General features: G+C 43.5%; 1 protein-coding gene across 5 annotated transcripts in view; it reads left to right on the top strand.

Moving 5' to 3' along the window:
• The window catches only part of LOC118402493 (receptor-type tyrosine-protein phosphatase S-like), a 144,985-nt gene extending 128,956 nt beyond the window's left edge, over positions 1-16,029 (top strand). For all 5 annotated transcript variants that reach the window (XM_052476450.1, XM_052476447.1, XM_052476451.1 and 2 more), the window contains 9 exons: positions 6,317-6,436; positions 7,598-7,752; positions 8,985-9,270; positions 9,735-9,913; positions 10,133-10,259; positions 10,435-10,560; positions 11,408-11,562; positions 11,791-11,926; positions 12,048-16,029. In XM_052476450.1, the coding sequence (XP_052332410.1) occupies positions 6,317-6,436; positions 7,598-7,752; positions 8,985-9,270; positions 9,735-9,913; positions 10,133-10,259; positions 10,435-10,560; positions 11,408-11,562; positions 11,791-11,926; positions 12,048-12,116 (1,353 nt within the window). In that variant the 3' untranslated portion in view covers positions 12,117-16,029. The remainder of the gene's footprint in view (positions 1-6,316; positions 6,437-7,597; positions 7,753-8,984; positions 9,271-9,734; positions 9,914-10,132; positions 10,260-10,434; positions 10,561-11,407; positions 11,563-11,790; positions 11,927-12,047) is intronic.
• The last annotated feature ends 10,612 nt before the right edge of the window (positions 16,030-26,641 follow it).

Genomic DNA, 26,641 nt, shown 5'->3' with positions numbered 1-26,641 from the left:
TACAGCTCAGAGTTCGAGACGTGTAGTCCACTTGTCATTCCAATCTCCTTTGCATTAGCGTAGCCTCTTCTCTGTCTATCCCTGTTCTCTCCTCTCTGCACAGACCATACAAACGCTAATCTGGTGGTCCCAGCGCGCACGACCCACGTGGAGTTCCAGGTCTCCGGTAGCCTCTGGAACTGCCGATCTGCGGCCAACAAGGCAGAGTTCATCTCAGCCTATGCCTCCCTCCAGTCCCTCGACTTCTTGGCACTGACGGAAACATGGATCACCACAGATAACACTGCCACTCCTACTGCTCTCTCTTCGTCCGCCCACGTGTTCTCGCACACCCCGAGAGCTTCTGGTCAGCGGGGTGGTGGCACCGGGATCCTCATCTCTCCCAAGTGGTCATTCTCTCTTTCTCCCCTTACCCATCTGTCTATCGCCTCCTTTGAATTCCATGCTGTCACAGTTACCAGCCCTTTCAAGCTTAACATCCTTATCATTTATCGCCCTCCAGGTTCCCTCGGAGAGTTCATCAATGAGCTTGATGCCTTGATAAGCTCCTTTCCTGAGGACGGCTCACCTCTCACAGTTCTGGGCGACTTTAACCTCCCCACGTCTACCTTTGACTCATTCCGCTCTGCCTCCTTCTTTCCACTCCTCTCCTCTTTTGACCTCACCCTCTCACCTTCCCCCCCTACTCACAAGGCAGGCAATACGCTCGACCTCATCTTTACTAGATGCTGTTCTTCCACTAACCTCATTGCAACTCCCCTCCAAGTCTCCGACCACTACCTTGTATCCTTTTCCCTCTCGCTCTCATCCAACACTTCCCACACTGCCCCTACTCGGATGGTATCGCGCCGTCCCAACCTTCGCTCTCTCTCCCCGCTACTCTCTCCTCTTCCATCCTATCATCTCTTCCCTCTGCTCAAACCTTCTCCATCCTATCTCCTGATTCTGCCTCCTCAACCCTCCTCTCTTCCCTTTCTGCATCCTTTGACTCTCTATGCCCCCTATCCTCCAGGCCGGCTCGGTCCTCCCTCCCGCTCCGTGGCTCGACGACTCATTGCGAGCTCACAGAACAGGGCTCCGGGCAGCCGAGTGGAAATGGAGGAAAACTCGCCTCCCTGCGGACCTGGCATCCTTTCGCTCCCTCCTCTCTACATTTTCCTCTTCTGTCTCTGCTGCTAAAGCCACTTTCTACCACTGTACATTCCAAGCTTCTGCCTCTAACCCTAGGAAGCTCTTTGCCACCTTCTTCTCCCTCCTGAATCCTCCTCCCCCTCCCCCCCTCCTCCCTCTCTGCAGATGACTTCGTCAACCATTTTGAAAAGAAGGTCGACGACATCCGATCCTCGTTTGCTAAGTCAAACGACACCGCTGGTTCTGCTCACACTGCCCTACCCTGTGCTCTGACCTCTTTCTCCCCTCTCTCTCCAGATGAAATCTCGCGTCTTGTGACGGCCGGCCGCCCAACAACCTGCCCGCTTGACCCTATCCCCTCCTCTCTTCTCCAGACCATTTCCGGAGACCTTCTCCCTTACCTCACCTCGCTCATCAACTCATCCCTGACCGCTGGCTACGTCCCTTCCGTCTTCAAGAGAGCGAGAGTTGCACCCCTTCTGAAAAAACCTACACTCGATCCCTCCGATGTCAACAACTACAGACCAGTATCCCTTCTTTCTTTTCTCTCCAAAACTCTTGAACGTGCCGTCCTTGGCCAGCTCTCCCGCTATCTCTCTCAGAATGACCTTCTTGATCCAAATCAGTCAGGTTTCAAGACTAGTCATTCAACTGAGACTGTTCTTCTCTGTATCACGGAGGCGCTCCACACCGCTAAAGCTAACTCTCTCTCCTCTGCTCTCATCCTTCTAGACCTATCGGCTGCCTTCGATACTGTGAACCATCAGATCCTCCTCTCCACCCTCTCCGAGTTGGGCATCTCCGGCGCGGCTCACGCTTGGATTGCGTCCTACCTGACAGGTCGCTCCTACCAGGTGGCGTGGCGAGAATCTGTCTCCTCACCACGCGCTCTCACCACTGGTGTCCCCCAGGGCTCTGTTCTAGGCCCTCTCCTATTCTCGCTATACACCAAGTCACTTGGCTCTGTCATAACCTCACATGGTCTCTCCTATCATTGCTATGCAGACGACACACAATTAATCTTCTCCTTTCCCCTTCTGATGACCAGGTGGCGAATCGCATCTCTGCATGTCTGGCAGACATATCAGTGTGGATGACGGATCACCACCTCAAGCTGAACCTCGGCAAGACGGAGCTGCTCTTCCTCCCGGGGAAGGACTGCCCGTTCCATGATCTCGCCATCACGGTTGACAACTCCACTGTGTCCTCCTCACAGAGCGCTAAGAACCTTGGCGTGATCCTGGACAACACCCTGTCGTTCTCAACTAACATCAAGGCGGTGGCCCGTTCCTGTAGGTTCATGCTCTACAACATCCGCAGAGTACGACCCTGCCTCACACAGGAAGCGGCGCAGGTCCTAATCCAGGCACTTGTCATCTCCCGTCTGGACTACTGCAACTCGCTGTTGGCTGGGCTCCCTGCCTGTGCCATTGCCCTACAACTCATCCAGAACGCCGCAGCCCGTCTGGTGTTCAACCTTCCCAAGTTCTCTCACGTCACCCCGCTCCTCCGCTCTCTCCACTGGCTTCCAGTTGAAGCTCGCATCCGCTACAAGACCATGGTGCTTGCCTACGGAGCTGTGAGGGGAACGGCACCTCAGTACCTCCAGGCTCTGATAAGGCCCTACACCCAAACAAGGGCACTGCGTTCATCCACCTCTGGCCTGCTCGCCTCCCTACCACTGAGGAAGTACAGTTCCCGCTCAGCCCAGTCAAAACTGTTCGCTGCTCTGGCCCCCCAATGGTGGAACAAACTTCCTCACGACGCCAGGACAGCGGAGTCAATCACCACCTTCCGGAGACACCTGAAACCCCACCTCTTTAAGGAATACCTAGGATAGGATAAGTAATCCTTCTCACCCCCCCCCCCTTTTAAGATTTAGATGCACTATTGTAAAGTGACTGTTCCACTGGATGTCATAAGGTGAATGCACCAATTTGTAAGTCGCTCTGGATAAGAGCGTCTGCTAAATGACTTAAATGTAAATGTAAATGTAACACCATAGTGCCCTCAAAGCTCATTACTAAGCTAAGGACCCTGGGACTAAACACCTCCCTCTGCAACTGGATCCTGGACTTCCTGGCGGGCCTCCCCCAGGTGGTAAGAGTATGTAACAACACCACGCTGATCCTCAACACGGGGGGCCCTCAGGGGTGCATGCTCAGTCCCCTCCTGTACTCCCTATTCACTCATGACTGCACGGCCAGGCACAACTCCAACACCATCATTAAGTTTGCTGATGACACAACAGTGGTAGGCCTGATCACCAACATCGATGAGACAGCCTATAGGGAGGAGGTAAGAGACCTGGCCATGTGGTGCCAGGACAACAAGATGATGTTTATAATGTTGTTTATGATGATGATGTTGATAATGTTAATGTTGTTTATGATGATGATGTTAATGATGATATTAATGCTGATGATGATGTTAATGACGATATTAATGCTGATGATGATGTTAATGACGATGTTAATGATGACGATGTTGCTGATTATGAGGTTAATGATGATGATAATGTTGTTGATGATGATGATAACGTTGTTGTTGATGATGATGTTGATGATGATAATGTTGATGACGATGTTGATGATGTTTATGATGATGTTAATGATGATGATGGTAATGTTGATGATGATGATGGTCATGTTGATGATGCTGATGGTAATGTTGATGATGATGATGTTGATGTTGTTTATGATGATGATGATGTTGTTTATGATGATGTTGTTGATGATGTTGTTTATGATAATGATGATGATGTTGTTTATGATGATGTTGATGATGATGTTGTTTTGGTTGATGATGTTGATTTAAAAAAAAATGTATTTCACCTTTATTTAACCAGGTAGGCTAGTTGAGAAAACCTTTATTTAACCAGGTAGGCTAGTTGAGAACACCTTTATTTAACCAGGTAGGCTAGTTGAGAACAAGTTCTCATTTGCAACTGCGACCTGGCCAAGATAAAGCATAGCAGTTCGACACATACAACAACACAGAGTTACACATGGAATAAACAAAACATAAAGTCAATAATACAGTAGAAAAAAGAAAACAAAGTATATACAGTGAGTGCAAATAAGGTTAAATAAGGGAGTTAAGGCAATAAATAGGCCATGGTGGTGAAGTAATTACAATATAGCAATTAAACACTGGAATGGTAGATGTGCAAAAGATGGATGTGCAAGTAGAGATACTGTGGTGCAAAATAAATAAATACAGTATGGGAATGAGGTAGATAGATGGGCTGTATACAGATGGGCTATGAACAGGTGCAGTGATCTGTGAGCTGCTCTGACAGCTGGTTCTTTAAGCTAGTGAGGGAGATGGGAATCTCCAGCTTCAGTGATTTTTAAAGTTCGTTCCAGTCAGTCGCAGCAGAGAACTGGAAGGAAAGGCGACCAAAGGAGGAATTGGCTTTGGGGGTGACCAGTGAGATATACCCGCTGGAGCGTGTGCTACGAGTGGGTGCTGCTATGGTGACCAGCGAGCTGAGATAGGGCGGGCCCTTACTTAGCAGAGACTTGTAGATAACCTGTAGCCAGTGGGTTTGGCGACGAGTATGAAGCGAGGGCCTACCAACGAGAGCGTACAGGTCGCAGTGGTGGGTAGTATATGGGGCTTTGGTGACAAAACGGGTGGCACTGTGATAGACTACATCCAGTTTGCTGAGTAGAGTGTTGGAGGCAATTTTATAGATGACATTGCCGAAGTCAAGGATCGGTAGGATGGTCAGTTTTACGAGGGTATGTTTGGCAGCATGAGTGAAGGAAGCTTTGTTGCGAAATAGGAAGCCGATTCTAGATTTAATTTTTGATTGGAGATGCTTAATGTGAGTCTGGAAGGAGAGTTTACAGTCTAGCCCAACACCTAGGTATTTGTAGTTATCCACGTATTCTAAGTCAGAGCCGTCCAGAGTAGTGATGCTGTATGGGTGGGCAGGTGCGGGCAATGATCGGTTGAATAGCATGCATTTAGTTTTATTTGCGTTTAAGAGCAGTTGGAGGCCACGGAAGGAGAATTGTATGGCATTGAAGCTCGTCTGGAGGTTAGTTAACACAGTGTCCAAAGAAGGAGAGTAGGGAGAGGAGAGGAGAGAATAGAGGAGTAGAGATTATGTTAATGTTGATGATGTTGATTATGATGATGGTGATGTTAATGTTGTTGATGTTGATTATGTTAATGTTGATGAAGATGTTGATGATGTTGTTAATGTTTATGATGTTGATGATGTTAATGTTGTTTATGATGTTGATGATGATGATGTTGATAATGTTGTTTATGATGATGTTGATGATGTGATGTTTATGATGTTGATGATGATACTGTTGTTTATGATGTTGATAATGTTGTTTATGATGTTGAGGATGATGATGTTGATGATGATAATGTTGTTTATGATGTTGATAATGTTGTTTATGATGTTGAGGGTGATGTTAATGATAATGTTGATGATGATAATGTTGTTTATGATGTTGATAATGTTGTTTATGATGTTGAGGATGATGTGATGTTAATGTTGTTTATGATGTTGATGATGATGTTGATGATGATACTGTTGTTTATGATGTTGATAATGTTGTTTATGATGTTGAGGATGATGATGTTGATGATGATAATGTTGTTTATGATGTTGAGGATGATGTGACGTTAATGTTGTTTATGATGTTGATGATGATGAATGTTGTTTATGATGTTGATAATGTTGTTTATGATGTTGAGGATGATGTGATGTTAATGTTGTTTATGATGTTGATGATGATGATGATAATGTTGTTTATGATGTTGATAATGTTGTTTATGATGTTGAGGATGATGTGATGTTAATGTTGTTTATGATGTTGAGGATGATGTGATGTTAATGTTGATGATGATAATGTTGTTTATGATGTTGAGGATGATGTGATGTTAATGATGTTGATAATGTTGTTTATGATGTTGATGATGATGATGTTAATGTTGTTTATGATGTTGATAATGTTGTTTATGATGTTGAGGATGATGTGATGATAATGTTGTTTATGATGTTGAGGATGATGTGATGTTAATGTTGATGATGATGATAATGTTGATGATGACCCGACGATAATGACATTGATGTTGTTGTTATTGATGACGATGATGTTACTGACAATGATCATTTTGATAACAGTGATGCTGATGAAGGTGTCTCCTGCTCCTGTAGATAAAGTGTGACCAGTACTGGCCAAGCCGGGGTACAGAGACCTATGGGATGACTCAGGTCACCATACTGGACACTATGGAACTGGCCACATTCTGCGTGCGCACCTTCTCCCTGCAGAAGGTCAGTACACAGAAACGCATGCACAAATACTGTACACACACACATGCATAGAAGCACACTTATGCGCTCACACACACAAACTCCACTTCACCTCCCTTGTCTTTTCTCCCTCCTCTCTACTCCTCTGTTCTTTTGGTAAATCCCCTGTCATTTGCTGTTGATTCATTTACTGTCATGCCCCATGATACTTCTACACTGTCGGCTAATGAACCAGACACCATTTGAAGGGATTTGAATTCAGATCTGCGCCGTCACCCTATGAGAAAAGAGCAGAGAACAAAAAGAGGCTGTTGTTAGGCAGTAGTTAATGGAGCATTGCATTCTAGACAGTCAGTTTGAGCCCGTGTTACTGCTACTAGAATAGCATAGGTCCTGAATATTCTACCTAATCTAGGATATAGAGGCATACCAGGCCTCAGTGTCCCAAATACAGAAACTAAAGTAGGCCAGCTGTCTTTGAAGTGTTTTGAGGTTTTGTACATGAATATGTCAATTAATATGTTATGTAATGTCTGGAAGCATAACTATTATGCATGTGGAGAACACAGATGCTTTTGTCTGGTTTCTGAAAGTTTCTGTCCCTGCCACTGTGTCTCATAAAGTAGTAATGATAATACTGTCTTCCCCTCTCCTCTACCCTCTCCCCGCTGCTCTCCTCTATTCTCTCTCCTCTCTATTCTCTAATATCTACTCTCCTCTCTCCTCTATATTATCCTCTATTCTCACTCCTCTCGTCTCTCATCTCTCCTCTCCTCTCCTCTCTACTCTCTCCTCTTACTCTCCTCTACTCTCCTCTCTCCTCCCTACTCTTCTCCCTACTCTCCTCTTCTCCCTACTCTCCTCCCTCCTCTCCTCTCCTCTCCTCTCCTCTCCTCTCCTCTCCTCTCCTCTCCTCTCCTCTCCTCTCCTCTACCTACTCCTCTACTCTACTCCCCTCTCTCTACTCCCACTCACTCACTCACTCACTCACTCACTCACTCACTCACTCACTCACTCACTCACTCACTCACTCACACTCACACACACACACACACACACACACACACACACACACACACACACACACACACACACACACACACACACACACACACACACACACACACACAATGGCTCGATGAATGTGGTAATAATTATAACCCGTCTCCTCTCCTCTCTCAGAATGGTTGTAATGAGCGGAGGGAGGTACGTCAGTTCCAGTTCACTGCCTGGCCAGACCACGGTGTACCAGAGTACCCCACTCCGTTCCTGGCCTTCCTACGCAGGGTTAAAGCATGCAACCCCCCTGACGCTGGTCCTGTCATCGCACACTGCAGGTACGAGGACGCACACACAAACCCACACACAAACATATACTTTATACACATATACCCACACACACACATACAGTGGGGCAAAAAAGTATTTAGTCAGCCACCAATTGTGCAAGTTCTCCCACTTAAAAAGATGAGAGAGGCCTGTAATTTTCATCATAGGTACACTTCAACTATGACAGACAAAATGAGATTCAGATTCAGTCTTCCCAGCCTGGTGCAGGTCTACAATTTTGTTTCTGGCATCCTTTGACAGCTCTTTGGTCTTGGCCATAGTGGAGTTTGGAGTGTGACTGTTTGAGGTTGTGGACAGGTGTCTTTTATACTGATAACAAGTTCAAACAGGTGCCATTAATACAGGTAAAGAGTGGAGGACAGAGGAGTCTCTTAAAGAAGAGGTTACAGGTCTGTGAGAGCCAGAAATCTTGCTTGTTTGTAGGTGACCAAATACTTATTTTCCACCATAATTTGCAAATAAATTCATAAAAAATCCTACAATGTGATTTTCTGGATTTCTTTTCTCATTTTGTCTGTCACACGCATATACCACACACACACATATACCACACACACACATATACCCCACACACAGATATACCCACACACACATATACCCACACACACATACACCCACACAGACTTGCACACACACATACTGCACACACACACACACACACATACACCACACACACATATACCAACACACATATACACACACACATATACCCACACACACACATACCCCCACACACACATATACCAACACACATATACACACACACATATACCCACACACACACATACCCCCACACACACATACCCACACAAATACAGTGGGGCAAAAATAGTTTAAGTGTACCCATGATGAAAATTACAGGCCCCTCTCATCTTTTTAAGTGGGAGAACTTGCACAATTGGTGGCTGACTAAATACTTTTTTGCCCCACTGTATACCACACACGCATGTACCCACACACACTCACATGTACCCGCACAGACATTTACCACACACATATACCCACACACACACATATACCCACACACACATATACCCACACACACATATACCAGACACACATACCACACACCTGCGACATGTAAACAGCACATACTCACACACCCTGGATCCAGTCACATCCAGGCTGTCTTGAAGAATTGCCACTGACAGTTCAGTAGGTATGTTTACACTCATAGATATCTTCCTCTCTTTCTTCCTCTCTTTCTTACCTCTCTCAGTGCGGGCGTGGGTCGTACCGGTTGCTTCATCGTGATCGACGCCATGCTGGAACGGATCAGACACGAGCACACGGCCGACATCTATGGTCACGTGACTCTGATGAGGTCACAGCGGAACTACATGGTGCAGACGGAAGACCAGTATGGCTTCATCCACGAGGCGCTGCTGGAAGCAGTGGCTTGTGGGAACACTGAGGTGGCGGCCCGGAGCCTGTTCTCCTACATGCAGAAGCTGGGCAATGTGGAGAGTGGAGAGCACGTCACTGGCATGGAGCTGGAGTTCAAGGTAAACATAGAAATACATCACTGGCATGGAGCTGGAGTTCAAGGTAAACATAGAAATACATCACTGGCATGGAGCTGGAGTTCAAGGTAAACATAGAAATACATCACTGGCATGGAGCTGGAGTTCAAGGTAAACATAGAAATATATTCAATAGAACATAAATACATCACCGGCATGGAGCTGGAGGTCAAGGTAAACATAGAAATATATTCAATAGAACATAAATACATCACCGGCATGGAGCTGGAGGTCAAGGTAAACATAGAAAGACCAGGTATTGAAATACATACAGTAGCATACATTTTGAATAGAAAACATGTTGAAATATAGTAGAAATACAGTTTTTCAATGCAAGTACAGAATAAATATTAGGAAGAATGCATTGCCCTTTAACTTTGTTCATAGGAACGTGTTTCTGTGGGGGGGAAACTCAATCCACCCTTCACCCCTCCCCCTCCCCCCAGCGTCTGGCAAACACCAAAGCCCACACGTCTCGGTTTGTCAGTGCCAACCTGCCATGTAACAAGTTTAAGAACCGCCTGGTCAACATCATGCCCTATGAGACCACCCGCGTCTGTCTGCAGCCAATCCGAGGTCTGGAAGGATCAGATTACATCAACGCCAGCTACATTGATGGATACAGGTAAAGCTCAACCAAGGAAGAATAATTAGTAATATGGGCATCTCATTTCAAGGCATTGTTCCATAATACATGGACCAGTGGCCATATTTTGGGTCTCAAATTATGCTTATAATATAATTGAAAAATCCAAATGAAAGAAATGTGTCCATTCTATTTCTTTGGTGTCTTTAGAACATCAAACCCCTGTATAACTCAACACCCATCGTCTAATGTGTATAGGCAGCAGAGAGGTTACATGGCCACCCAGGGCCCACTGGCTGAGACCACAGAGGACTTCTGGAGGATGCTGTGGGAACACAACTCTACCATCGTGGTCATGCTCACTAAACTGAGAGAGATGGGACGGGTAAGGTTACACACACACAAACACACACAAACACACACGTGCACATACACACACAAACACATCTGCACACGCATGCACGTATGCTCGCACACACACAGAAACACACCACACAAACACACTCAGAGACACAAATACGTACGTGATGCTATCTCTGTACCTCTGTGTGTGCCTGCAGGAGAAGTGCCATCAGTACTGGCCCGCAGAGCGGTCTGCTCGATACCAGTACTTTGTAGTGGATCCCATGGCTGAATACAACATGCCTCAGTATATCCTCAGAGAGTTTAAGGTCACCGATGCAAGGGTGAGTGTGAGTGTGTGTGTGTGTGTGTGTGTGTGTGTGTGTGTGTGTGTGTGTGTGTGTGTGTGTGTGTGTGTGTGTGTGTGTGTGTGTGTGTGTGTGTGTGTGTGTGTGTGTGTGTGTCCACAATACTGTATATCCTCCTCAGACAAGGCAAGGTCAATGACGCAAGACTGTGTGCCTGTGAAGACTGTGTGCCTGTGAAGACTGTGTGCCTGTGAAGACTGTGTGCCTGTGAAGACTGTGTGCCTGTGGGTGTTGCTTTTAAATGACTTGTCCCTTTTGTAGCATATTTGATATTGGAATCAGACACCCTGACCTCTCCCCTCTATCTGCTCCTGGCAGCTAACATGTTCCTTTGACCCACAGTAGATTACACAGTAGTCAACCCTGTCCTCTCCTGATACCCTTATTCTGTGTTTGTGTGTGTGCATGCTTGCATTCCTGTGCGTGTGTGTGAGCTGTCAATTACTCCAGTTAAGCCTGTCCTGTCCTGTCCTGGCGGCCCGTTGACAGATGTTGTATTGATCTCTGTTAAAGTGGAGTCACGCCGTCTGAGCAGAGAACAGACATAATTGGCTAGAGACGGGGCAGGCCACAGAGTCTGGCAGACAAGACAGGACTCATACACATATAAAGCCGACAGAGGGTTGGTGCTCAGCCACCAGAACAGACCTGATAAGACACAACTCTGGTAACAGATAGTACAATAGTTTGTTTAGCTAAATCAGTAGAAGGGACATCTCACCTTCACGTATCCACTCAGGATCAGAGAATACCAGTAACAAGTTTGAGAAGTCATACTCAACATTGCTCTCATCAGCACTTCTTCTGCCCAATCTTGCATCAGGATGGCCAATCACGGACAGTTCGTCAGTTCCAGTTCACCGATTGGCCAGAGCAGGGAGTTCCTAAATCTGGAGAGGGCTTCATCGACTTCATTGGCCAGGTGCACAAAACCAAGGAGCAGTTTGGACAGGACGGCCCAATCAGTGTCCACTGCAGGTAAGAGTCATTGCCATAGCTATAGGTTTGACTAACAATGCTTTCCCCTGATATACTTCACACACCTCTTTCTGATTACTGATGTACATTAGTATAGCCACTATGTGTGTGTGTGTGTGTGTGTGTGTGTGTGTGTGTGTGTGTGTGTGTGTGTGTGTGTGTGTGTGTGTGTGTGTGTGTGTGTGTGTGTGTGTGTGTGTGTGTGTGTGTGTGTGTGTGTGTGTGTAGTGCGGGTGTGGGGCGGACCGGAGTCTTCATCACTCTGAGTATCGTTCTGGAGAGGATGCGTTATGAGGGAGCTGTGGACATCTTCCAGACTGTCAAGATGCTGAGGACACAACGCCCTGCCATGGTACAGACGGAGGTAGGCTTCAGTCTCACTGTTGAAAACCATGGATATCAGACAAGTACATGTGATTTCTCTGTGTCTGGAAGCCACAGTAATGGAAGGCTGTTGCTCTGTCCTGTCTATTTCCCTGGTTCAGGATGAGTACCAGTTCTCCTACCAGGCTACCCTGGAGTACCTGGGGAGTTTTGACCACTATGCAACCTAAGAGAGGAGAGGAACTGTCATCCCTCCATCCTTCTGTTCAGATAGAGGTCCACAGAGACGAGGAACAACGAAAGAGAGGCGCAGACTGGAAAACGACTAAACAATTAACCTTATATCCCATTGGAGGGGCGACGCTACTAACAAGGAGTAATTATACAAGAACAACAACAGCAACATACAAAACAACAACAACATACAAAACAACAACAACAACAACTAGACAAACGTCAAATTAAACCTGTACTCTCAGGAAAGACCTGCAAAGGATGTGTTGGGAGTCAGAGACAGACTATTACATGTGTAATCCTGCATATTCTTCTTACCTCAGTGTTTTATAAAACCTGTGTGTTGTGGTCAGCTATTTCAAAAACAAAACCAGTGATGTATAAAAGGACAACAAAAAGCCTGGATATCTGCTGCACCTTAAATGGGTTTTCTATCTTATCTTTCTATCTGTGGGTTTAGTGTACGAGGGGGGAACACTTCCATGTGTCTGTGGGTTTAGTGTACGAGGGGGGAACACTTCCATGTGTCTGTGGGTTTAGTGTACGAGGGGGGAACACTTCCATGTGTCTGTGGGTTTAGTGTACGAGGGGGGAACACTTCCATGTGTCTGTGGGTTTAGTGTACGAGGGGGGAACACTTCCATGTGTCTGTGGGTTTAGTGTACGAGGGGGGAACACTTCCATGTGTCTGTGGGTTTAGTGTACGAGGGGGGAACACTTCCATGTGTCTGTGGGTTTAGTGTACGAGGGGGGAACACTTCCATGTGTCTGTGGGTTTAGTGTACGAGGGGGGAACACTTCCATGTGTCTGTGGGTTTAGTGTACGAGGGGGGGACACTTCCATGTGTCTGTGGGTTTAGTGTACGAGGGGGGAACACTTCCACGTGTCTGTCGCTCTGCATTCATGGTGTCTGTTGCTGCCACAGCACGCTTTTAGATCTATAGAACTAGAAGGACGGTTTGAGCTGCATGTCTGTGATTGGACACCAGACTCTTCTACCCACAGTGCCAAGAGAAACCACGCTGTTCTGGGGCAGATGGGAAATTAACTTTGACCTCTAATGAGAAGGAGGAATGGTACCCGTCGACATCCAGCATACATGATGATCCATGAGCTCCAGGTTGAGGTTGCCTGTAGGCACAGATCTAGGATTAGTTTACCATGCTGAAATCATAATCTTAACCATTTGGGTGGAAAAACAAAACTGACCTAAGATCATTGTCTGGGGGCAACTTCACCCTACTTCAAGTGTGGATCAATATTATATTACCAGTCAATGTTCAGTCATCCATGCTTTGCTTGTTATGTTCTGACATCTTACTACATAGATTAATGACAGTAAAGGTTAAACACAGTTTGGGCAATTCCATTTCAATCCCAGCCAGTCATTTCGGGAGATGCACTGAAATTACGTGTATGAATTGAAAATTGGCTATATTTTTCTTGGAGGACCATTTCAATGAATGAACAGAATTTTAGTTAATTTCCTTAATTGACTGGAGTGTTTTTTGGGGGGAACATTTGCCACATTCTGCAGAAAATATTGTAATGATCCTATTCAGTGTGTTTGCCTTATGTTTCACCATGTTGGTTTCAGCTGCTTACGTTAGTTACATCTACATTGTCTGAGCTAAGCAGTGAGCGTCATAATGTAGCTTACACCTACTTGAAATCTGCCACTGCGTTGGAATGAATCCTGATGGCTCAGTGTGTTGGAGTATGGTTCTGACAACACAAAGGTTGTGGGTTCAAATCCTGCTTGGGCTACATATACAGTAATGAGTATGTGTGTTAACGTTGAGTTGGATGAACTTTGTGTGCTTGATAAACCCAAGTCCTCATGGGTTGAGAGTAGAACTCAAACTCTCTTCTCTTTCCCACAGTAAGACAGGACTCTTCACATCTTCTCTCTGCTTGTAGTCCTACTGTACAGAAAAACTAAAGGACACAACCTTTAGTCCACTCCAGCATCCCCCACAATCCCTTTAGATATCATCCTCTCCTCTTATTGATTTGACATTCTATAATCTGCTGCCCCAGATCCGTTGTGATTGAACAGCACAGTATGAACTTAGACTATATATACTGTGTAACGTATAGAGAGTTCTTTATAATGCAGTACATACAGTAGGCCTAACTGACGTAGAGTTAAGCAATAAGGCCCGAAGGGGTTGTGGTATATGGCCAATATACCATGGCTAAGGGCTGTTCTTAAGCAAGACGCAATGTGGAGTGCCTGGAAACAGCCCTTAGCTGTGGTATATTGACCATATATCACAAACCCCTGAGGTGCCTTATTGCTATTATAAACTGGTTACCAACTTAATTAGAGCAGTAAAAATACATGTTTTGTCATACCCGTGGTATACGATCTGATATACCACGGCTGTCAACCAATCAGCATTCAGGGCTCGACTACCCAGTTTATAAAAGTTCTTTATAACACAGTTTATAGGCCTGACTGACGTATAGAGTTGAAACAAGTGGGGCATAATTATTATCATCAAAAAAGAGCCTTATTTTTGACCTTTTGATATGATTTTTGAAATATGTATCGTTCTATTTTGTTACTGTTATAGCTCTTTGTTTTTACTACTTTCTGATTTGTTTAATTGCTGTTTATTAGCGGAAAAGGACTCAATATAACCAATGAAATGTTGTTTAGTTGGCAAGCCAATTTTTCTGTATGATATCGTCATATTTTTTTTAATGGTCATTTTTAAGTGCTTTCTTATTTGCTTTAGTATATCGTATACAGAACCTGCGTAGAATGCTATTTGATACTGCTGTCCTCATAGACAGATACTTAGATTCAGACCTAGTTTCAGTTTACAGCCCCTATCATAGCACCAGTGGTACGATCCAATAGGGGTTTAGGGTGTCAGGGCACAGAGAGTTTAAATGTCGAGCAAAGTACAGTAGTCGGTGAAAGTCTGGTGCACTGTATTCAGTGAACCGTGGCGTTTCAGCTCGCTACTACAGATAGATGAAGAGTATAATGGCATTTTGACACAAAAGGAAAGGCCACACAAAAAGACAGATGGACAGACCCTCATTACTTTAATTAACAGCGAAATTTTCTTGATATGAAATTTAAGTGTGGTCCAAAAGTCTAAATCTGGTGTGACTTAAAATGAACCTTAAAATGATGACTACATAATATATACTGAACAAAAATATAAACGCAACATATAAAGTGTTGTTCCCATGTTCCATGAGCTGAAATAAAAAGATACCAGAAATGTTCCATACTCACAAAAAGCTTAATTCTGTCAAATGTTGTTTACATCCCTGTTAGTGAGCATTTCCCCTTTGTCTAGATAATCCATCCACCTGACAGGTGTGGCATATCAGAAGCTGATTAAACAGCATGATCATTACACAGGTGTACCTTGTGCTGGAGAGAATAAAAAGCCACTCTTAACTGTGGAGTTTTGCCACACAACACAATGCCACAGATGTCTCAAGTTTTAAGGGTGTGTGGAATTGGCATGCTGACTGCAGGAATGTCCACCGGGGCTGTAACCAGAGGAGCTGTTACCAGAGAATGTAATGTTAATTTCTCTCCCATAAGCTGCCTCCAATGTTGTTTTAGAGAATTTGGCATTGTGTGGGTGAGCTGTGTGTTGTGAACAGAGTGCCCCATGGTGGCCGTGGGGTTATGGTATGGGCAGGCAGTAAAATCTTTGAAATTGTTAAATGTTGCATGTATATTTTTGTTCAGTATAAATATACCTGACATAAAAGACGCACAGAGTAAACATGTGTCATCAAGCGAGGACCAGTTCCTATGACATCACATGATGATCATCATCTCCTTTAACCTGGTACCTGTTATTTCCTTTAAACCCTGGATGTAGATAATATTGAATGTTGACTTTGTATTAAAAGCAGGATGATTGAATATACCACATAATGAGTCATTTAGTTCCTCTGTCCTTGTGAGTGTCTGACAGCTGGCTGAGAATCATGCACTGTAAAACAATAGGACTGAAAACAAGGGAAGACGAGCAAGGAGAAAGCCTTCATCATGAGATTAATCTCAAGGAGTTGGAAGGTGTGAACTGTGAAGTGTATGCTTGATATTCTTCCACTAGATGGAGTCCGAACTGCATTCACAGTTACCGAACAACTTTTCTTGCTGGAACATAGCTCCTTACTGCTTCCATAAATACATTTACAGTCACCGAACTCCCTTTCTTGCTGGAACTTAGCTCCTTACTGCTTCCATAAATACATTCACAGTCACCGAACTCCCTTTCTTGCTGGAACTTAGCTCCTTACTGCTTCCATAAATAAATCACCGAACATTCTGGAACAGTCACTGCTTCCATAAATGCAACTCCCTTTCTTGCTGGAACATAGCTCCTTACTGCTTCCATAAATACATTCACAGTCACCGAACTCCCTTTCTTGCTGGAACATAGCTCCTTACTGCTTCCATAAATACATTCTGGAACAGTCACCGCAACTCCCTTTCTTGCTGGAACATAGCTCCTTACTGCTTCCATAAATACATTCACAGTCACCGAACAACCTTTCTTGCTGGCTTCCATAAATACAACATACCTTTCTTGCTGGAACATAGCTTACTGCTTCCATAAATACATTCACAGTCACCAAACACCTTTCTTGCTGGAACTCCTTACTGCTTCCATTCTTCACCAAACAACCTTTCTGGAACATAGCTCCTTACTGCTTCCATAAATACATTCACAGTCACCGAACTCCCTTTCTTGCTGGAACATAGCTCCTTAGCTTCCATAAATACATTCACAGTCACCAAACTCCCTTTCTTGCTGGAACATAAATAAACATTCACAGTCACCGAACTCCCTTTCTTGCTGGAACATAGCTCCTTACTGCTTCCATAAATACATTCACAGTCACCAAACAACCTTTCTTGCTGGAACATAGCTCCTTACTGCTTCCATAAATACATTCACAGTCACCGAACTCCCTTTCTTGCTGGAACATAGCTCCTTACTGCTTCCATAAATGCATTCACAGTCACTTGCTGGAACTCCCTTTCTTGCTGGAACATAGCTCCTTACTGCTTCCATAAATAATGCATTCACAGTCACCGAACTCCCTTTCTTGCTGGAACATAGCTCCTTACTGCTTCCATAAATGCATTCACAGTCACCAAACTCCCTTTCTTGGCTGGAACACCAAACTCCCTTTCTTGCTGGAACATAGCTCCTTACTGCTTCCATAAATACATTCACAGTCACCAAACTCCCTTTCTTGCTGGAACATAGCTCCTTACTGCTTCCATAAATGCATTCACAGTCACCAAACTCCCTTTCTTGCTGGAACATAGCTCCTTACTGCTTCCATAAATACATTCACAGTCACCAAACTCCCTTTCTTGCTGGAACATAGCTCCTTACTGCTTCCATAAATGCATTCACAGTCACCAAACTCCCTTTCTTGCTGGAACATAGCTCCTTACTGCTTCCATAAATGCATTCACAGTCACCGAACTCCCTTTCTTGCTGGAACATAGCTCCTTACTGCTTCCATAAATACATTCACAGTCTCCCTTTCCAAACTCCCTGCTTCTTGCTGGAACATAGCTGGAACATAGCTCCTTACTGCTTCCATAAATACATTCACAGTCACCAAACTCCCTTTCTTGCTGGAACATAGCTCCTTACTGCTTCCATAAATACATTCACAGTCACCAAACTCCCTTTCTTGCTGGAACATAGCTCCTTACTGCTTCCATAAATACATTCACAGTCACCAAACTCCCTTTCTTGCTGGAACATAGCTCCTGGAACATACTTGCTTCCATAAATACATTCACAGTCACCAAACTCCCTTTCTTGCTGGAACATAGCTCCTTACTGCTTCCATAAATACATTCACAGTCACCAAACTCCCTTTCTTGCTGGAACATAGCTCCTTACTGCTTCCATAAATACATTCACAGTCACCGAACTCCCTTTCTTGCTGGAACATAGCTCCTTACTGCTTCCATAAATACATTCACAGTCACCAAACTCCCTTTCTTGCTGGAACATAGCTCCTTACTGCTTCCATAAATACATTCACAGTCACCAAACTCCCTTTCTTGCTGGAACATAGCTCCTTACTGCTTCCATAAATACATTCACAGTCACCAAACTCCCTTTCTTGCTGGAACATAGCTCCTTACTGCTTCCATAAATACATTCACAGTCACCAAACTCCCTTTCTTGCTGGAACATAGCTCCTTACTGCTTCCATAAATACATTCACAGTCACCGAACTCCCTTTCTTGCTGGAACATAGCTCCTTACTGCTTCCATAAATGCATTCACAGTCACCGAACAACCTTTCTTGCTGGAACATAGCTCCTTACTGCTTCCATAAATACATTCACAGTCACCAAACTCCCTTTCTTGCTGGAACATAGCTCCTTACTGCTTCCATAAATACATTCACAGTCACCAAACTCCCTTTCTTGCTGGAACATAGCTCCTTACTGCTTCCATAAATACATTCACAGTCACCAAACTCCCTTTCTTGCTGGAACATAGCTCCTTACTGCTTCCATAAATACATTCACAGTCACACAGATGCTATGCTGACACATGGTTTCCTTTGAATCAAATACAGTTTTATTGGTCCATACACATATTTAGCAGGCATTATTGCAGGTGTAGGGAAATGCTTGTGATCCTAGCTCCAACAGTGCAGTAATATCTACAAATAAACAACAATACACACAAATCTAAAAAGTAAAAGAATGAAATAAAGAAATATAGAATATTATTAGGAGCAATGTCGGAGTCTAGAATATATATATATTTTATTTATATATATATATAGCGGTTCACAACACATATATATATATATATATATATACAGTACCAGTCAAAAGTTTGGACAAACCTACTCATTCAAGGCTTTTCTTTATTTTTACTATTTTCTACATTGTAGAATAATAGTGAAGACATCACAACTATGAAATAATTGAATTTTGTAGTGAGCAAAAAAGTGTTAAACAAATCAAAACAGCCACCCTTTGCCTTAATGACAGCTTTGCACACACTTGGCATTCTCTCAACCAGCTTCAAATGCAATGCTTTTTCAACAGTTTTGAAAGAGTTTCCCACATATGCTGAGCACTTCTTGGCTGCTTTTCCTTCACTCTGCGGTCTAACTCATCCCAAACCATCTCAATTGGGTTGAGGTCTGGTGATTGTGGAGGCCAGGTCATCTGATGCAGCACTCCATCACTCTCCTTCTTGGTCAAATAGCCCTTACAAAGACTGGAGGTGTATTGGGTCATTGTCCTGTTCAAAAACAAATGATGGTCCCACTAAGCTCAAACCAGATGGGATGGAGTGTCGCTGCAGAATGCTGTGGTAGCCATGCTGGTTAAGTGTGCCTTGAATTCTAATTAAATCACTGACAGTGTCACCAGCAAAGCTCCATCACACCTCCTCCTCCTCCTCCTCCTCCAGGGAACCACACATGCAGAGATCATCCGTTCACCTACTCTGTATTTCACAAAGACACGGCGGATGGAACCAAAAATCTCAAATTTGGACTCATCAGACCAAAGGACAGTTTTCCACCAGTCTAATTTCCATTGCTCGTGTTTCTTGGCCCAAACAAGTCTCTTTACTCACTAACCTCTGAATCCTCACAAGGCACTCTGACCTTCTCCCTCTATATTTCCACCTTTTCTTCATGCGAATGACAGGGATTTGGGCCTGGTCTCCAGAAAGTAGTATATCCTTTGCGCTGGACCATTAAGTACCTAAACAAGGTTGAAGGTAATAGGCTTGATGACTTCATCTTCAACCATCCATAGATCCCCTTGTGACAGGGGAAATTGAAGCTTGTGACAGGGGAAATTGAAGCTTGTGACAGGGGAAATTGAAGCTTGTCACAGGGGAAATTGAAGCTTGTGACAGGGGGAATTGAAGCTTGTGACAGGGGGAATTGAAGCTTGTCACAGGGGAAATTGAAGCTTGTGACAGGGGAAATTGAAGCGTGTGAAGCTTGTGACAGGGGAAATTGAAGCGTGTCACAGGGGGAATTGAAGCTTGTGACAGGGAAATTGAAGCGTGTCACAGGGGGAATTGAAGCTTGTGACAGGGGGAATTGAAGCTTGTCACAGGGAAATTGAAGCTTGTCACAGGGGAAATTGAAGCTTGTGACAGGGGGAATTGAAGCTTGTGACAGGGGGAATTGAAGCTTGTGACAGGGGGAATTGAAGCGTGTCACAGGGGGAATTGAAGCTTGTGACGGGGAATTGAAGCTTGTTGTGTGCAACAGGAAGGGGTAATTCAATGCAAACTTGACTAAACAATATACAGAAACGCATTGCGCTCGACCGCTCAGTTTTCCACCACAAAACACCAGAAAATGACCAAGAGTTGAACCAGCACACCTGCTTTTACACTATGATGTGACTATTAGATGTACAATGTTTCTTCTGAGAAACATGTTTAAAATAAATAGTTTCACCATAATAAAACAAGAGTTCAGTTCACATAGGGCTGTTGCAATCATAACGTTTTGTCTGACGGTTATTACCATGCAAAAGAGCAAGTGTGCATATGAAGTGGCTATGTTGAGTGTAAAAGTGACCATTTGAAATAGGTCCTATATGCTAGATTTATAGTTATTTGGCCACTTTAGTTGTGAATGATACAAACCTTACAATGTCTCAGAAATCAAAACATATATGGGCTGTGTGATATGACTATAGGCTATTGATGATTTTAGAATGTAGCAACAAAAAAAGCTTGCGCACACTGTTCTTTCATCAAATGAAGACATTTTCACATCAGGCTATTCTCTATTTAATCTCGTCTTTAATAATATGTAAAAGTAGTTTCGATATAGAATGGCCCATTATCAAATGGGAAGGAACAGGGGCAGGAGAATAAAGATGGCATCCATATGCACTAGGTGGCAGTTTTCCCTTTGGTTAGTTTTTCAGGCTACTCCGGTTATTTCACTCCACACATCAACCACTGTTTGAGGAGCATGCAGCCTCTAGCTGTGCAACGTGATATTCCACCCAAACTCTGCATGCCATGGGCTCTCCAACCCTGTTCCTACATTGACCAAGTGCCTTTTTTCGGAAGCCAAGTGAAATCTGTTCATCTATAGTAACATGTTTTCACAACGACAGCCTCTCTCTCTGCCTGCTGGAGAAAGGAATGAAGGACAGAGAGGAGGAGATGAAAACGCACGGTGGTGATGAAATATTCTGTATCTAAAGGTAATGTGACAGCCTATTAATTATGAAAATGTAAATATATATTACTAGGCTATTCAAAATCAAATCCAAATTCACTATAATTGTAGGCTTAGCCACCATGCACAATCATTGAGCCAACAGCATCGCCTAGGCCTATACCTTCTCTTCCAGACTCATTAATATAATGTTTGGAGAGTAGCATAAGGTAACCATACCATACAGTATGCATAATAAAACTGCCCATGCTCAAAGGCCATTACTAGAATGTGTTTAATTTCAGAGTATAGGCTAGTTCCCAAACTTCTCATAGACCCTTCAAACATTCAACCTCCAGCTGCGTACCCTCTCTAGCACCAGGGTCAGCGCCCTCTCAAATGTTGTTTTTTGCTATCATTGTAAGCCTGCCACACACACACTATACAATACATTTATTAAACATAAGAATGAGTGTGAGTTTTTGTCACAACAAGGCATGTGGGAAGTGAGAAAGAGCTCTTATAGGACCAGGGCACAAATAATAATCTAATAATAATCTATAATTTTGCTCTTCATTTAGCCATCTTACATATAAAACCTTATTTGTTCATTTAAAATAGTGAATAACTCACCACAGGTTAATGAGAAGGGTGTGCTTGAAAGGATGCACATAACTCTGCAATATTGGGTTGTATTGGAGAGTCTCACTCTTAAATAATTGTCCACACACAGTCTGTGCCTGTATTTAGTTGTCATGCTAGTGTGGGCCGAGAATCCACTCTCACATAAGTACATTGTTGCAAAGGGCATCAGTGTATTAACAGCACGATTTGCCAAGACAGGATACTCTGAGCGCAGCCCAATCCAGAAATCTGGCAGTGGCTTCTGATTAAATTGCATTTTCACAGAACAGCTTGTTGTAATTTCGATGAGGCTCTTGTTCAGATATCGGTAAGTGGACTGGAGGCAGGGCATGAAAGGGATAACGAATCCAGTTGTTTGTGTCATCCATTTCGGGGAAGTACCTGCGTAATTGCGCACCCAGCTCACTCAGGTGCTTCGCTGTATCACATTTGACATTGTCCGTAAGCTTGAGTTCATTTGCAGACAAAAAATCATGGAATGATAGAGATACCTGTGTCCTTGTTAATCCAGACAGAGAAGATCTCCAACTTCTTAATCATAGCCTAATTTTTTTTCCCGCACAATGAATAAAGTTGCAGAGAGTCCCTGTAATCCTAGATTCAGATCATTCAGGAGAGAAAAAACATCACCCAGATAGGCCAGTCATGTGATGAACTGTGGTCAGACAAGTGAAAAGTATGATCAGTAAAGAAAACTTTAAGCTCGTCTCTCAATTTTAAAAAACGTGGCATTACTTTGCCCCTTGATAACCAGTGCACTTCTGTATGTTGTAAAAGCGTTACATGGTCGCTGCCCATATCATTGCATAATTTAGAAAATACACGAAAGTTCAGGGGCCTTGCTTTAACAAAGTTAATCATTTTCACTGTAGTGTCCAAAACGTCTTTCAAGCTTTCAGGCATTCCCTTGGCAGCAAGAGCCTCTCAGTGGATGCAGCAGGGTACCCAAGTGGCTTCAGGAGCAACTGCTTGCACACATGTTACCACTCCACCATGTCTCCCTGTCATGGCTTTTGAGTCATCAGTTCAAATACTAACAAATCTTGACCACCAACGTCCATTTGATGTCACAAAGCAGTCCAGTACTTTAAAAATATCCTCTCGTGTTGTCCTTGTTTCCAGTGGTTTTCTGAAGAGGATGTCTTCCTTAATTGACCACCTATAAAAGTAACGGACATATACCAGGAGCTGTGCCAGGCCCACCACATCTGTTGACTCATCCAGCTGTAACGCATATAATTCACTGGCTTGTATGTGAAGCAGTAATTGTCAAAACATCTCCTGCCATGTCACGGATGCGTCGTGAAACAGTGTTGTTTGATGAAGACATTGTCTGTATAGTTTTTTGGGCCTTTTCCCCTATCATTGTCCCAGCCATATCTGTGGCAGCAGGAAGAATTAAGTCCTCCTCAATAGTATGGGGCTTGCCTGTCCTAGCCACTCAGTAGCTCACTATATAAGATGCTTCTAGCTCCTTCTTATTAATGGTATCTGTTGCTTTTATACTTGTTTTACTACTCAAAACTCATCTTAATTCTCACTCAAAAAACTCCTGTGGGTTATTTTTCAAATTGGCATGTTTCGTTTCTAAATGTCTGTGCAACAGTGAAGGTTTCACCCACAAGAGAGTAATGGTTAATGTGATTGGATGTTAGTTGTTTGACTGGGCTACCTGTATTTGACATTGTGTTGTTATTTAGCTGAACACTAGATGGTTTAATTTTATTTTTGGCAGTGAAACGAGGCTACTCAGGCGAGAAAAAAAACTCACCCAAATGTATAGCCCCGTTGGAAAATATAAATGGACTGTTTGAAAATGTGAAGAATTATGTTTTTATTTTATTTTTTAAATATACGATTTTTATTTGGCGCAACCCCGACGGCGTTGCGTGTACTCCAGTTTGGGAATACCTGGGCTAGACCAATTATGTACCAATACATCTTCAATCTGTTATTTTTATGTTTTTCTGCCATGCATATAGATGCAGTAGGCTATGTATTGTATAAGGGCAAAATCATTATTTTAATTCAGTTTTTTTTCCGGGTTTGGGCTCATGGATATGCATCAACTCTAATATGAATATCGATGTTTGTTTGAATGAATCATTAACTTAGAAAGCGCTGTCCAGTTTGTTGTGTTAGGCTTTGAAACAGCAGCCACAATGATCATGTTTTCCGTTCAGTTTCAACCTGTTGTTGAACTTCTTTCTTCAAATTGATCAATCACAGCGAAGTGCGTTTTAAAAGCACATACTTTTTTGATAAGTGTTTGATGTGATTTGTCAGAGTAGTACAGGGACAATAGAGCCCTGAGTACCAGGCCTTTAGCGACCTGAAGGTCTTTAGCAAGTTGGGTACTACCAACGCATGTCCAGAGTGGATATGAGGAGATTACCATGACTCAACGGTCAATTGTAATTTTACAGCAGTCATGACTCATGGCTGTAATATTTTCCATGTGGTTCTATATTAAAGGGGACTTATAACAGGCTTTTGAAATGCATTATTGGTGCACATTTTCTGTCAATTTATCAAAGGGATGCAAAAGGCATTAATTCAGCGGAATGACCCAGAAGCCTTGTGTAGATTTGTGAGAGGGTGGTAGTGAATGCTTTGTTTATACAGTATGGGGAGAAATAGCCAATATGCTAATTGTGCGCTTAGTTGAATGTTTGGTGTTTTTACAGATTTCATTGTTACTGGAAAGCTACATCAATCAATAAGTTGCTAACATTATGTAACAGCTAGATTATGATACATCGTATTTATTCATACCTCACTTTATACTGGAACTTATTAATCAGGCTAGCTAACAGTTTATATATATATGGGGCGGCAGGGTAGCGCATTGGACTAGTAACCGAAAGGTTGCAAGTTCAAATCCCCGAGCTGACAATGTACAAAATGTACAAAATCTGTCGTTCTGCCCCTGAACAGGCAGTTAACCCACTGTTCCTAGGCCGTCATTGAAAATAAGAATTTGTTCTTAACTGACTTGCCTAGTAAAATAAAGGTAAAAAAATATATATAGTTGGAAGTTTACATACACCTTAGCCAAATACATTATAACTCAGTTTTCACAATTCCTGACATTTAATCCTAGTAATAATTCCCTGTTTTAGGTCAGTTAGGATCACCACTTTATTTTAAGAATGTGAAATGTCAGAATAATAGTAGAGAGAATGATTTATTTCAGCTTTTATTTCTTTCATCACGTTCCCAGTGGGTCAGAAGTTTACATACACTCAATTAGTATTTCAATTGTTTAACTTGGGTCAAACATTTCAGGTAGCCTTCCACAAGCTTCCCACAAAGGTGAATTTTGTCCCTTTCCTCCTGACAGAGCTAACTGAGTCAGGTTTGTAGGGCTCCTTGCTCGCCAATGATTATATACAGTGGGGCAAAAAAGTATTTAGTCAGCAACCAATTGTGCAAATTCTCCCACTTAAAAAGATGCGAGAGGCCTGTAATTTTCATCACAGACAAAATGAGAAGAAAAAAAATCCAGAAAATCACATTGTAGGATTTTTAATGAATTTATTTGCAAATTATGGTGGAAAATAAGTATTTGGTCACCTACAAACAAGCAAGATTTCTGGCTCTCACAGACCTGTAACTTCTTCTTTAAGAGGCTCCTCTGTCCTCCACTCGTTACCTGTATTAATTGCACCTTTGAACTTGTTATCAGTATAAAAGACACCTGTCCACAACCTCAAACAGTCACACTCCAAACTCCACTATGGCCAAGACCAAAGAGCTGTCAAAGGACACCAGAAACGCAATTGTAGACCTGCACCAGGCTGGGAAGACTGAATATGCAATAGGTCAGCAGCTTGGTTTGAAGAAATAAACTGTGGGAGCAATTATTAGGAAATGGAAGACATACAAGACCACTGATAATCTCCCTCGATCTGGGGCTCCATGCAAGATATCACCCCGTGGGGTCAAAATTATCACAAGAACAGTGAGCAAAAATCCCAGAACCACATGGGGGAGACCTAGAGAATGGCCTGCAGAGAGCTGGGACCAAAGTAACAAAGCCTACCATCAGTAACACACTACGCCGCCAGGGACTCAAATCCTGCAGTGCCAGACGTGTCCCCCTGCTTAAGCCAGTACATGTCCAGGCCCGTCTGAAGTTTGCTAGAGAGCATTTGGATGATCCAGAAGAAGATTGGGAGAATGTCATATGGTCAGATGGAACTTTTTGGTAAAAACTCAACTTGTCGTGTTTGGAGGACAAAGAATACTGAGTTGCATCCAAAGAACACCATACCTACTGTGAAGCATGGGGGTGGAAACATCATGCTTTTCGGGCTGTTTTTCTGCAAAGGGACCAGGACGACTGATCCGTGTAAAGGAAAGAATGAATGGGGCCATGTATCGTGAGAGTTTGAGTGAAAACCTCCTTCCATCAGCAAGGGCATTGAAGATGAAACGTGGCTGGGTCTTTCAGCATGACAATGATCCCAAACACACCGCCCGGGCAACGGAGGAATGGCTTCGTAAGAAGCATTTCAAGGTCCTGGAGTGGCCGAGCCAGTCTCCAGATCTCAACCCCATAGAAAATCTTTGGAGGGAGTTGAAAGTCTGTGTTGCCCAGCAACAGCCCCAAAACATCACTGCTCTAGAGGAGATCTGCATGGAGGAATGGGCCAAAATACCAGCAACAGTGTGTGAAAACCTTGT

The sequence above is a fragment of the Oncorhynchus keta genome, chromosome 23 (genome assembly GCF_023373465.1).
Source record: "Oncorhynchus keta strain PuntledgeMale-10-30-2019 chromosome 23, Oket_V2, whole genome shotgun sequence".
In the NCBI taxonomy this organism is placed as follows: Eukaryota; Metazoa; Chordata; class Actinopteri; order Salmoniformes; family Salmonidae; genus Oncorhynchus; species Oncorhynchus keta.
Note: the sequence above shows the minus strand (reverse complement) of the source record. Positions and strands in the feature narration are given on the sequence as shown.